This window comes from Oikopleura dioica, chromosome 1 (assembly GCF_907165135.1).
Source record: "Oikopleura dioica chromosome 1, OKI2018_I68_1.0, whole genome shotgun sequence".
Lineage (NCBI taxonomy): Eukaryota > Metazoa > Chordata > Appendicularia > Copelata > Oikopleuridae > Oikopleura > Oikopleura dioica.
In genome coordinates, this window is record NC_137291.1 from 10,488,297 (window position 1) to 10,501,294 (window position 12,998).

General features: G+C 40.5%; 3 protein-coding genes across 4 annotated transcripts; 2 read left to right on the forward strand and 1 right to left on the reverse strand.

Annotated features, from left to right (window-relative positions):
- The first annotated feature begins 2,489 nt into the window (after positions 1–2,489).
- Positions 2,490–7,575, forward strand: LOC145699092 (PAN2-PAN3 deadenylation complex subunit pan3-like). 2 transcript variants are annotated; one of them, XM_081776343.1, is made up of 15 exons: positions 2,490–2,674; positions 2,753–2,797; positions 3,090–3,244; positions 3,530–3,594; positions 3,636–3,833; positions 4,033–4,094; positions 4,143–4,313; positions 4,476–4,576; positions 4,898–5,136; positions 5,182–5,278; positions 5,329–5,447; positions 5,493–5,622; positions 5,665–5,880; positions 5,921–6,019; positions 6,063–7,575. In XM_081776343.1, the coding sequence occupies exons 1-15, from the start codon at positions 2,671–2,673 to the stop codon at positions 6,084–6,086; spliced, it is 1,725 nt and encodes a 574-aa protein (XP_081632469.1). In that variant the 5' UTR covers positions 2,490–2,670; the 3' UTR covers positions 6,087–7,575. The 2 variants fall into 2 exon arrangements, with proteins under 2 accessions (XP_081632469.1, XP_081632475.1); XM_081776349.1 differs by lacking the exon at positions 2,753–2,797 and having other exon boundaries at positions 2,502–2,638; positions 3,061–3,244.
- Positions 7,576–7,583: 8 nt separating this feature from the next.
- Positions 7,584–8,553, reverse strand: LOC145699109 (uncharacterized). The gene is made up of 4 exons (XM_081776359.1): positions 8,165–8,553; positions 7,995–8,124; positions 7,890–7,950; positions 7,584–7,840 (listed from the first exon to the last, which is right to left on the reverse strand). Exons 1-4 carry the CDS (start codon positions 8,313–8,315, stop codon positions 7,592–7,594), a joined length of 591 nt encoding a protein of 196 aa, XP_081632485.1. The 5' UTR covers positions 8,316–8,553; the 3' UTR covers positions 7,584–7,591.
- A 550-nt stretch (positions 8,554–9,103) lies between these two features.
- Positions 9,104–12,102, forward strand: LOC145695354 (uncharacterized). Its single transcript, XM_081772355.1, has 8 exons — positions 9,104–9,571; positions 10,107–10,204; positions 10,257–10,339; positions 10,384–10,514; positions 10,564–10,633; positions 10,781–11,059; positions 11,309–11,387; positions 11,453–12,102. The coding sequence occupies exons 1-8, from the start codon at positions 9,506–9,508 to the stop codon at positions 11,523–11,525; spliced, it is 879 nt and encodes a 292-aa protein (XP_081628481.1). The 5' UTR covers positions 9,104–9,505; the 3' UTR covers positions 11,526–12,102.
- Positions 12,103–12,998: the final 896 nt, after the last annotated feature.

Genomic DNA, 12,998 nt, shown 5'->3' on the forward strand with positions numbered 1-12,998 from the left:
TCTTAAACTCGATCGAATTTTCATTCTAGTGTTCTCTTCTTTTATACCCTTGTTTTTCCTCTCTGCGCATTTTTTCGCGTTCTACCAATCAGAGCGGTGCGCTCGACCACGCACTTTCTCTCGGAAAAGAGGACTCGAGTGAGCGAGCTCCTAGCGCGCCGCTTTGTAGAGCTTTTACGCGCTGAGTAGCCCTCAATGAAATGGCTCTAGAATCGGTTTTCTTCGGAATTAACGAAAAGTAAACCATCAAAATTATAGATAAAGGTCTAAAGAACTTATCTATCGAAAAATCTCGACCGATTTAGTCCAAAAATTTCGAGAAATCGAGAGAGTAAGATTTTAAATCGCTCTAAAAAGAAAAATTTAAATGAGAAAATTTAAATAAGTACCAAATTTGAGTTCTACGTGCATTTTAACGTAGAATTGCTTTTGAAATATAAATGATCCCACGTCGCATTTCGACACTATGAAAGTTCAATTTTATCGGGTATATCCTTAAAACGCCACGGGATCTTTGGCGGACCATTTCTCTCTGAATTTCCGGATGAATTGATAAAATTTTTACTTTTCTGAAAAATTCGGACATTTTTCTACATAATGGTCGCTTCAAAATAAAATTATCGCAAGAAAAACTTCTTCAAAAATCAAAAAGAAAAAGTCCGATTCGCCAAAAATAGGCTTACTCACGCGCTTTTCCCTTCAGAAAGGGAAAGGAGAGGGAGAGCGCGCTGCGATTCCCTGTTTTTCGGTCTAACTTTGCTGATCATTTACAGATATTTAGGATTTATGAATAGAGATAAAATTTACATTTTTAGACAGCCCAAACGATTTTCTAAGTATCAGTCATTTTAGAATCAGAGAAATTTACAAAGAAATACTTGAAAATAGGTAGGGGAAATCACTAATATTTCGACTTTTTTCTGAGCTTAGTAGGGTGGGCATATTATACAGTTTTTATATTATTACAGGAGCTGGAGATCATTTTGACTATTGATATTGGGGGGTGATTTCGTACCCTGAGGGCATTTAGGTACCTCTGAAGTCCCGAAATCTGGCCAATTTCGGAAATCCGGCTCGGAATCTCGCCAGAACGGGTCATTTGATCGCGCGGCTTAGCTAGAATTGTAGCTAAGGCTCTGACGGTCATTTTGAGGGGTAGCTTAGTACTGATTACCCCCATTCCAGAGCCGCCAGAGGGCCTAGAAGGTTGGGGTCCCGACCGAAAATCTGGTAAATATGCTCCCCTTCTTGATTACTTCCCAAAAACGGCAATATTGCGACTGTATCTGCATCACTTCTGACCTTAGAACAAGTTGGGGTCACCTGGGGTCACTTGGGGTCAAGTTTGTCTTACAAAGTTCGAATATCTATCTTTCAAGAAAAAAATTTCCAAACTTGACCCCAAGTGACCCCAGATGACCCCAATTCGATTTTAGGTCAGTAGTGATGCAGATACAGTCGCAATATTACTGTATGAATGATGAAATCAAGAAAGAGAGCATTTTTGCCAGAATTTCGGTCGGGACCCCCACCTTCTAGGCCCTCTAGCGCCTCTGGAATGGGGGGTAATCAGTACTAAACTACCCCTCAAAATGACTGTCAGAGCCTGGGCTACGATTCTAGCTAAGCCGCGCGATCAAATGACCCGTTCTGGCGAGATTCCGAGCCGGATTTCCGAAATTGGCCAGATTTCGGGACTTCAGAGGTACCTAAATGCCCTCAGGGTATGAAATCACCCCCCACTATCAATAGTCAAAATGATCCTCAGCTCTTAAGCTTTCTGAATCTGTATTATATGCCCACCCTACGAAGCTAGAAAAAAAGCTCAATTATTAGTGATTTCCCCTAAAAATAGGGAAAAACTTCGTGGCGTTTTAAAACGCCACGCGGTTGCCAACCAATAGGGCCAGGCTTGCGCCCAAAGGGTTAATTATCCTTGTCGAATAGAATAAAAGCTGAATCCAATCATCCTCGTTATAGCAGTAGAAAGGTGTACCTATACAATTCTGATCAGATTTCTTTGGATTAAATGTCTCGCTTGTCAGCAGGATGCAAATTCAATTTGGCGCGCTGCCAGCGGCGCTTGAATTTCTTTTAACAAAACGTTCTCCGAAGAATTCGCGGGATTAACGATGATCCGCCAGATTATTTCCAACGATAACTTTCAACATAAAATGCAGCTTCTTTTTTAAATAGCGTATTTATCGATAACGATTTAACCTGATCGGTTCAGGCTGAACCAGTGGAGAAAATCGAAATTTTTCAAGGGAACTTACTGATGACAGTAACTTGTCGGGGGTATAGAGTGCGAAGTACTTGGCAGAAGAGTTTCTGGCAGACTTATCAGGGGAGGAGAAGCCTGTGGGCAACTGAGTAAGCTTGCGCGGCTGAGTTTTGACGAAAAAGCTCGAACGTGCCCGCCGGCGATGGTGGGGGTGCAGTCGGCTCCACCAACCGAACGCCGCTGCAGCACCAAGTGACACCGACTCCAGTGACTTCGACATAACACCGATTTTCACCCGAAAGAACTCGTCAAGAGCACCCTACCGAAAGAGAGCGCCAGAGGATTGAACACGCCGCAGGGCAATCGTCAAATCAAGAAACAAACAAGAAAACGCCGCAACTGCTTGGCGAAAATGTACAGTCTCAGTTAGAACCACATTTTTCTGAATGGGCAAAGGGTTATCAATTCAAATTAATAACTAAAATTTTTGTTAAATTTTTTCTTTCAAATTTTCTAACCCCTGAACAGCCCCAAATGACAACTTCAATTTTGGAGATATAATCGTGCCAAATAAGACATGCGCTCAGATGAAATAGAAAATTTTGTATGTTTTTCTAGCGTGGATAATTTTAGAACGGCGGCTTCAAAATGCCACCACGCTCATAGAATAAGGTCATGCAATTTGTCTGGGCGTTGTTATCCTGCCTGGGTGATCGAAAAAACGAAACATTATGCTCTTAAAATATGTATCCAATGTTTCTGGATGATAATTTTGAGCGATCATTAATTAAATTAGCTCTCAAAATAAGTTTGGTCGAGTCTAAAAATGATTCTAGTTTTGTATTCAAGCTCTGAGCGCGGCGACAGATGCACAATGGGCACTTGAATGTGAACGGAGTGTGGCTTCCAACCAGTGTCAATGGAAACGTAAACGTAAATGGAAGCGACCAGACGGTCACTTTTGCTCAGCAGATCCGCAACGTCAATGGCGCAGGAACGCCGAATCCTCTGGTGCAACAGGTAAGCTAGCGCAGTGATTATTAATGATAATATATGTTTTATAAACAAAAACTCAGATAAGAAATTTGGCAACATAAAACAAAAAAAATCGGCTATCGATATTTTCATAATATAAAATTGTAAAGCAATACATAGTGAAATTAAAAAGCTCATATAATTATGACTCAACCGTATCGTTAATCCCTTAAGTAGAACTAAGGCCACGACACCTAAAAGAGCCATGATCATTTTCATACAAAATGGTTGTTTTTTCTTTCTTATGATTGTTGTTAATAAAAACTGCAGGCGCAGCAGCTAACTGGCTCACCCTCATCGTCGCGAGATTCGCCGTATGGAGGAACGCAAGTCAGGTAAACCATTTTTACTGAGCCAATATTCACGCTTTCTCCAGCGAGCAAAATTTATACGGGACGACGTACTTCATTCCCGACGCTGCCAAGCAACAGACGATCATGTACCCTCCGTTCATGGCGTATCCGGGCTTCAATGCGGACACCTCGCTGGCCTTCCTCGAGCGAACGGTACATCAAAAGACAAACGCGCGCACTTCGTTCTTCATGGGTGATGAGTACCGGCAATATCTTCTCAGGCAGAGCGGACAAAGAACTTAATCATTTTCTTGCCATTCTAATTTGAACTCGATTTGAGGGAAATTAAACTGAACATTAGAAGATCCTGTGATCGCTTACCTGTCACGTGATAACACGCTAGATTTGCATAATCTCGTTTTGCGAACTTAGGGCTTCTCTATCCCTCGTTGTGAAAATTCATTTTGAAGCTTTTTAAAGTCGTCACATCGAGTCCAGAACATCGGTCCAAGATCACTCTGTCGACGGCGTTCTGACGAAAGGTAAGAATAACTAAAGTTTGTGCGGCTAATAACCGGTACTTTTTGCAGCCTTTCCAGATATAACACCAACGAACTCTGCTTCAAAGGAAAGCTACCACTCGCTTTATCCACTTGAGCAGCTTCTGGAATCGAAGAGTCAGACGCTGTTGGCGCAGACTTCGACCTTCAGGGCGACGAGGGTCGAAGATGGATTGAACTATTGTTTGAAACGAATTCACGGTAAGAATCTTCTGTGGACATTTGTGCTTACAGGACTCTATTTCGGTCATAGATTTGAATATGTACGAGTCACGCGTTTTATGTTTTACCCAAAACAGGATCTGAACCGTTTGACACGCCCCTTTGTTTTCAACTCTAGAATGTTTTCAACCTTTGTTTCAGGATGTCGGAACTACTCTCAAGACGGCTTCAAAAACTTGACAAGATGGCAGTCCATTCGACACGCGAATATCGTTACCTTTCATACAGCTTTTACCATAAAGGTAAGCCCTAAAATAGAAAATAATACCCACAATGAAGTTCGACCAAAAAGTAGAGATCCGTTGATAGCGATCTTCCTGGTAAGATAATGATCCCTTTTGGCTGAGATGAAAATCTACCGCAGAAAATTGTTGCGGTTCTTGTGAGAGGATAAGCCCAGTGGCGGATTTGCCTAACAGACAGATTTATGTCTACATCGCTCACGTGCGGATATCTTATCAGTGAAGCTTTTTCGAACGTGCACCTGAATTTGATCCTCAGCGCTCAGCCGTGGATTACTACTATTTTTTTTTGTCTATCAAGATCAACAGTGTTCACTTTAGGCTTTCGGGGATAGTTCAATCATGTTCGTCTACGACTATCATCCGACTGCGGAGACGCTCATGCAGCGCCACTTCATGCCGTCAGCAAATCCGTGGAAGCAGAAGCGGCAACCAGTGACGGAGCCGGTGGTCTGGAATTACATCGTTCAGCTGACATCAGCACTCCGGACGATTCATGCCAAGAACTTAGCTTACAGACAGATGTTCCCGACGAATATAATTGTCACTGGCAAAGCAAGGTAATTATTTACAAACGACAACAGAGCTATCAATCTTTAATTCAGGCTTCGGTTGAATTATTCCGCTGTGCTAGATATGATGTCTGGCTCCAAAGAAGAGCTTCAGCGGCACAAACAAGATGATCTTTTCCATCTCGGTCGGGTACGTTCCAGAATTATTCAATGTTCACCTTTTTCTAATCAACTTTCAAGCTGCTCTTGGCTTTATGTTGCAATTCAACGCAACCCTTTCAAGGAGACCCTCAAGTCATGAATCAGTGCGCCGAGCTGGTCCGGAAAAGTTTTAGCGCTGATCTGTTCAAATTGATATCGTGAGTACCTCCTTTGTTAGATCTTTGTAAAGATGACATTTCTAGCTACCTGCTGAAACCAAGTGCAACGGGAAAGAGCGTAGACGCTCTTATGCCCATGATTGGAGCCCGGTTTTATACTCAATTTGACAGCTCACTTCTTTGGGGTGACATGATAGAAGGTGAACTCGAGAAGGTAATATGATTTTCTGTTTCATCCTTTTATGCTATTTTGAAGGAGTTGGAGAATGGACGTCTCTTCAGGCTCATATCGAAGATGGGCATGGTTCAATGTCAACCACCAGCAGGGGCGGCGCTTGGTCAGGAACAGTCCTGGTCTGAGTCCGGCGAAAGGCGGCTGGTCCGACTCTTCCGAAATTATTTATTCCGCCAGCGCACGGACCAGGGCAATCCTTTCCTTTCCCTTTCCCATGTCATATCATCACTAAACAAGGTAAATAGTAAATAGAAGCAAAAGTCTTACTGATCCCTAGCTCGACGTGGGGTCCGATGAGAAGATCATTCTGAACTCAAATGACGACCGAACAGTGATCCTTGCAACGTACAACGATATCAAATCAGCAATCAACAAGGTATGACACCTTTGAAAAGAGATTAGCTTAGTCCCATTCCAAGTGCTTCATGGATCTCTGTGCATAAATGGCGAGCTTGCTTTCTTCTCCGCGCTGCCCCGACATCTGTTAACCTTCGACTGACTTCTTCCGACGTCCAGCCCTATCAGGCAATGCCTTATTCACCAATTCTTGCCCTGAGTTGAGGCTTCCCCTCTCTCTCCCCAGTAACCGACAAAGCTTCAAACACACACCTTCTATTTATTATACCTAAGCGTTGAAACTAACGCGTGTGTTTGTAAATCTTCGTATATAAACATCAGAAAAAGGTGATTTCTCCCCTTTTTCACGCACCTTCCCTGCCACGCCTGGTCAACCTTCAACTTCTTATATTTTTTCCAAATTTCGAGAAATTGTAAATAGTGATGATGACTCGTCGTTGATTTCATCTCTGCCCCGACATCCCCAAACATGGTGGTTTTAAAAACCCCTACCTCGGGGCTTAGGTAGGAGTAAAAAACAAATATTGTAATTACTGTAATTTTTTGTCACTACATTTACTGTACAAATCGCTTACAAAAACAAAAGTCTCTTTCAACCACCTCAGGAAAGAAAACTCAGGCATTAATTAATACCCCCTAGATCCCCCTAATTAGAGCCCAAACGTAGGTCAAGGTCAGTTAGATATTAACAGAGCAAGATTTCGCCTGGTACCAAAAGTTGGTCCAGGAAGCTGCTATCCGCCAATTTCTCTTTGAACCCAAGCAAAATTCGTTCCAATTTTACTTCCCAGTTACTCTTTTGTCCAACAAGGACTTTCAGAAATTTTTCCAGGGTGATTTTCTTTTCCACAATTAAAACTTTATTTAAACTTATGCAACACTTTTTTTTCTTCCATTTCGAGCTTATTTTATTTTTTTCAACTAAAGCAAAGAGGTTCTTCTTTTCTGAGGATAAAATACTATCAAGCTTATCTTATTATTATATTGTATGTACAGCAAAACTGATAACTCTTCCACGAATAAGTTCACCAATAATTAACCTGTTTTAATGAAAATGCCAGTTCTAGTCAACATGGACGTATCTTGCTATACTCTCTCTCTCTTTCACCAATAATTACCTAACGGAGACTAGCCGAGATACGCTCCTAAAGAACGTGGCCAGGTCACGTGCAGAGCCATAGCTGGTTTAACCGTCGCTCGTGACCTAAATGACTCCTGTGCCATGGTGCCCAAATCGTCAACTTTATTTTTCCTTTTCTTTCCTTCCTATCTCTAAACAAACACGTCAAACAATTGTTTTAACCCTCTATCACCATCTCTGCCTGATCCAAAGATGGCAAAGACCGAAAAAAGCGATCACCAAAGGATCGAAACCGACAAAAAACTCCAAAAACACTCGACGTTGTCAGCGGTCCTTCATGATTCCGCGCCGTCGAGACAAAAAAATTCTAAAATCTTTTAAAAAAGGTGAAATGAGTTAGATACAAAGAACAGTTTATTCAATTAGCTACTGTAGCTTCTTCACTGTTTTATCGCTCTTTCTGTGCCACGAGATAAAAATAATAAAATCGTGAAAACCCATCTTTATTTTTTATTCACAAAGTCCGCATGTCTTGGGGCAAACTTTTTCCGCAAATTCTTGATCAGAAAAACATCTTGAGCGTCCAGCTATGCAAGCAAATTGGTTCGCATCCTTGCATGTTTTTCTGCAGAAACCGCACGAAGATCGGCAGTTCTGTTTCATTTTTTCAACGTATTTTGGAGCATGGCAATATTTCTTCAATTTGGAGCATTTTGGAGAGCGGTCTCTTGCTTCCTCGCATGTCAAATCGACGATCGTCTGATAGAAAGAGTCAGTAATAACAGAAAACCGTTGAAACGCATCTTACCCTCTTTGTTGGCTCCAATGCTTGCTTCAGATTAACCTCCAGCTCATTTTCATAAACGCATCTTAAAAACTTTGATCATTTTGTTGTTGAAAGAATTCGCCCTACTGAAAAGGAATTAGAACCTCAGCCCGCTCAACAATAGAGCTTGCTGTCTTCTCCTTGTCTCTGATCGTATTCTTGTAAATAATGTGGCTCTCGTTCGAGATCCTCTCTCCGCCGCAACTTGTCAGTCCGTCTTAAATTCTATCAGAAAATCTTTCGTTGATTTTTCCTACCAGAAATATTGAAATAAGCAAAATCATCATGCTTATTCAGCATGCATTCTCTATCATTGAGGCTCAATTCGTCATGAAACCGAAGAGGGATGAAAAACAAAGGAACGACAACTGTTATAAAAGCGCTTTGGCAGTCGAGAATGATTTCCATTTTTAATGGAACAACGGGTCTTTGGAAGGAACATTATAAGTAGATGTTGATTGAGCTCGATTACACGATAATGGAGGAGGGGGGAAAATGATTATCTGGATCATCGATTCTTCTTCTTTTTCGCCCTTTTGGAGCTACTGTTAAAACGCAAATGGCAGCTTATCGCGCTCTAAAACAGTACATCCCAAGTGTGACCTTGCCAATCCATATAATCTTTTATTTGTGGAATAGAAAAGAAACTGAAATAAATAATTCCAACACACCTCCTTTCTTTCTCACGGACACCACACACAAGAAGATGAACTTTTGACCCAATTGCAAAATTTAAAGTGACCCTAAATATTTAAGCTTGACGACGAGTCGGATGCAATTTTGAATGTTTCAAAAGACAGAATGGTTCGTTTAACTAGAATTGATTAATTCTGTTAAATAAGATTAGCATTTAAAATCATCGATAACAACCAAATTTAATGATAAGAAATGCAGTTTTATCTTATTTAAAAAAATATTTTATATGGGCATTCATTAGTGATTATAATACCGTATTATATAATATGCTTATAATACAATCTTATGTAATGATATGGCAGAGATATGAATATTCTGTCAGAAAAAATGAGAATATGTCCGCGCGATCCAAGAACGAGAAGGTCTTCCATCAAATTCTTCAATCAGGAAAAGTCCTCCCCTTTCTCAGCCACTTTCCCAGAGCTTGGAAAATCGACAGAGCCGCTGAAACCCTCAAAAAGCGCCGAAATAAAACACCTTTGCAGGATTATCTCTCGCCCTGCCCTTGGCCCTTTTGTGCCCCTTGCGGCTATTGGCCTCGGAGCGACCAATCAGCGCCGCGTTCTTCAGCTCTTTTGACTAAACAACCAGAAATCCCCAGCGCAAAGAGCTGTGTTCATCGAAAACTCGCGAAAAACGACGAAAACGCGCGATTTTATTTCATTTTACGTTTTGAGAGAAAAGCAGCAAACTCTAGAATAGCGAGAAAACGACGAATTTGCTCAAGAATAATACAAAAATCGAAGAAAAAGCGAAGAAAGGCGCCAAGTTCATTTGCAAAAGAAAGAAGTTGAAAGAAGAAGAATTTTAAAACAGTTGCGAAAACGAGAAAACCAAAAAGAGAAAAATCAGAAATTGCGGAAATCATAAAAGAGGAAATTTGGAAATAAATGGAGCAGTAAATGACAGATGGACGCGATGGCTACGAATTAGCTCCAGCATGGCTCAGTAGCAAAAACTTGCAATCTGTAAGTACTCACTTTATGCAGTAATTACTTCGTACAAAAAAATGCGTGTTGGGTGGGTGTATTTTGATTCAATTGCATTTTACTTGGCCAAATTACAGTATTTGATCGTGAAAGTGTTTTTGGATCAACAGTTATGCTGATATCATATCATTCATAAAAATTGATGATAACTTTCTAGCAGCTATTCTCATATTTTATCATCATCAAAACTGACGCCAGTTCAATGTGTCTTTCCTGAAAAAGGGTCCAATATGAGAATTCATTATTAATCATTATTTAGTATTTTTTCGTCCATAAAATTGGCTTGCTAACCCGCGTAAAATACCTGAGTCAGGCGATAATGAGCGGCTTTTGAAGCTCTTTAGAACCTGACTCGGGTTTTTCTCGCCAGCTGCCGAGCCTAGTCCGGAAAAAGTCATTTCCTTACAAATGTAAGGAAAAGAAAGCAATTGCTTTCTTGCCAAAAATGCTCGGTAGTTAATTTGATCTAATACTCCTTTGGTTTTGAAACTGATAAATTACTCCGTTATTTCAGAACGGAAGATCACGACTAAATTCAAAACCAGCAACGGCCAGCGATTTCTTCGCGCGTGCCCCAGTTCAAAGAAAAACAGAAAACGTCAAACGACCAATGTAAGTTTACAGTTACTGAGTAACGAATCTCTGTACAAACTGCGCTTTCTAGCACCAGTACAAGTAGTCCATCAAATTATCCGCCGCTAAACAAAAATCTCGGCTTCCTGCAGAAAGGACCACAGCATTCATGGGGTAAAATTCTTTCAGAATCGACAGTAACTAAATCTGATTTACAGGGCAAAGACAGAACAACGACCGCTTCCGAGCGGCGGCGGCGACTTCGCCAAAAGCTGATGCAGGCTCATCAGTAGTCGGGACCGCGCGGCTCGCCCCCAGGCGCGGTCCTGGAACAGCCCAACCCGAGCAGGTACTTTTCTATTTTAAAATGACGTGTGTTTGCATTTGAGCCTCTTTAGTTTTGGAACAAACCCAAGGGAAGACCTGGCCCTCTGTATGCTGCAAAAACAACTCCGGAAAAGATAATAGGTACAAATTTATTTGACTTTACCAAACCAGAAATTGAAAAGAACTTGCTGCTTTTGCTTATGTTTATTTTATGCTAAATTTGTAAAAGCATAGAGGAAAATTTACCAATTGATTTCAATCAATAATTTGCTTAATGTTGGTTTGTAGTGCCTGTTAATGCGGCTCAATCCCAGTCGACTGGCTCGACTGGTCAGATGCAGTCGCTAGAAACCAAAGTCTTCAAAAAGCGCATCCCGCGCGGCTCAACCTCTTCACTTGGAAACTCGTTCGAAAACAACAATGACGAAACGGCGAGCAGCGGTGGCGACAATGGCGATGACGGTGACGTCGAAATTCCCTTTGTCGCCGTCGACAACCACACAGGGCATGAGGTCGAATTCTTCAAAATGCTCGCGCATGATTGGGAATCGGAGCTCAAAAACACGCAGGAATGGGGCTCTAGATTTCTACAAAATGAGAAAATTTGGTCTACCTGGGTTGAATTACGTGAATCATGGTCTTGAAACAGCTTAAAATACAGCCGCGAAGCGGCTTTAAAAAAAGCGAAGCCGCTTTGCGGCGTAGTTTTTAATCTAGAAAGGCTTGCGTCTTCTGTCATAAGAGAAATAATGAATGATTTCTTATTAATCTTATTCATCTGTCAGCCACTTAAGCATCATTTTGAGCCCTTTTAAAAGCCGCTGTCAAGGCGTGAGATTGAGCAGTGGGCGATTACGCGTCCAGACAAGGCCCGGGAAAAGTTAAACAACATGAAGTACGTGTCCCTTTTTTTATTATTCATCCCCTTTGCGACCGGCGCAGCTGATGTTTTATTTTTAGGGCGCGAGGACTGTTCGATGGATCTGTGCCGATTCTCAGCGCCGCACTGGAAACGCTCCCGGTCTCTGTCTGAAGAAAAAAAAGACTCTTTTCTTGTCGTTGTTAATCACCATCCACATTCTGTATGACCTTCAAACTCATATTTTTTGAATCCCTTTCTCAAGAGAAATTGAAAGAAGATGAGTTGGGTAAAGTTTTTATATTTAAAAAAGTGTATAGGCGGGTTTTCTCTCTTTTCTCTTGAAAAAAGGTTCAAATGATACCTTTAACCTATTCGCGAATGCTAGCCAATCTTTTGACAGGGTCGAAGAGTTCTTTTTTGACCATGCAAAAGAATCGGTTCAGCATGCGTCTATGAGTTAAGCTACAGAAGAGAGCCGATCAGGCTCGTTCTCCCTTTCTCTTTCAGCTTCTTTATTATTTTTAGTTCATTGGTCATTGTGTCCAGTTCAGTTTTTACTATTTTTGTTAATTATTTCAATCACAACCAAACTCACCATATTATTCATGCGTGAACACCAGCATTTAAATATATAAAAATATATATTTTAATTTTTCCAAGTCCCAACATTGTAGCCCAGTGTCGCACTATTTCTCCTACAAAAACAAAAATGACTCAGACAAAATACAACTTATATTCTGACTTTATTTACATACACACAGATTTCTAATCTAAAACTTAACAGCATTTTTTGAATATTAATCTAGTTATCTTTATATATTGATATTTGATTATTTGCTGCTTGACAAAGCCTATCACCGAGTAAAGAATTATTTACTTTATCTAAGCAATACATATTCATATATAAAGATACGACAGAATTAAAGATAAAATTGGGTACTTATTTGAACGGTCTAATTGCTCTTAGATGTCCGCATTTTAACGGATATATTCTTCCTCGAGAAAGTTCCTATTTTAACGGATGAAAGAGCCCAAGGCTTGTTGAAATTCCGTTAAAATGGCGACTTTTTCGAGGAAGAATAAATCCGTTATAATGCGGTCATCGGAGAGGAATGCGCCCGTTGGAATGGGTACCCCAAATTTTTGTTAATTGAATTGAATCACTTCCAAAAAATAACCCTTCCTTACAGTTACAGTAGATAATCGTTTGTAGAGCGTCAAAGAACGCTACTTATTCGGTACACATTGGTGTAACAAGTATCTTTTCTTAAATATTGATCCTGAAATTTTAAAATAATCATTGTGTTATCATTAGAAATTTTATTTCCTGAGCTAATTGATGATAGAATATTTCTAGAGCTTTACTTTTTGTTTTTTGCTTCACTTACTCTTTTACAAGAGATTTTGTACAAACAATAACTTGTAGATGACAGATCAGGTTCGTCGATTTGATTGAAAATTAATCATAAATAAGGATGGGGCGTAAGTGATCGGTTTTCGAGGGCAGATAGTAGTGATTTCAATTCTAGAGCTATTCAGGGAAATTAATGAGCTATGAAATGTCTGGCGATCGTTTGCCAAGATCTAATTATAAAGCCAAATACTGAGAAATCAATATGGGATGGAATGACTCATTTCCTGCTG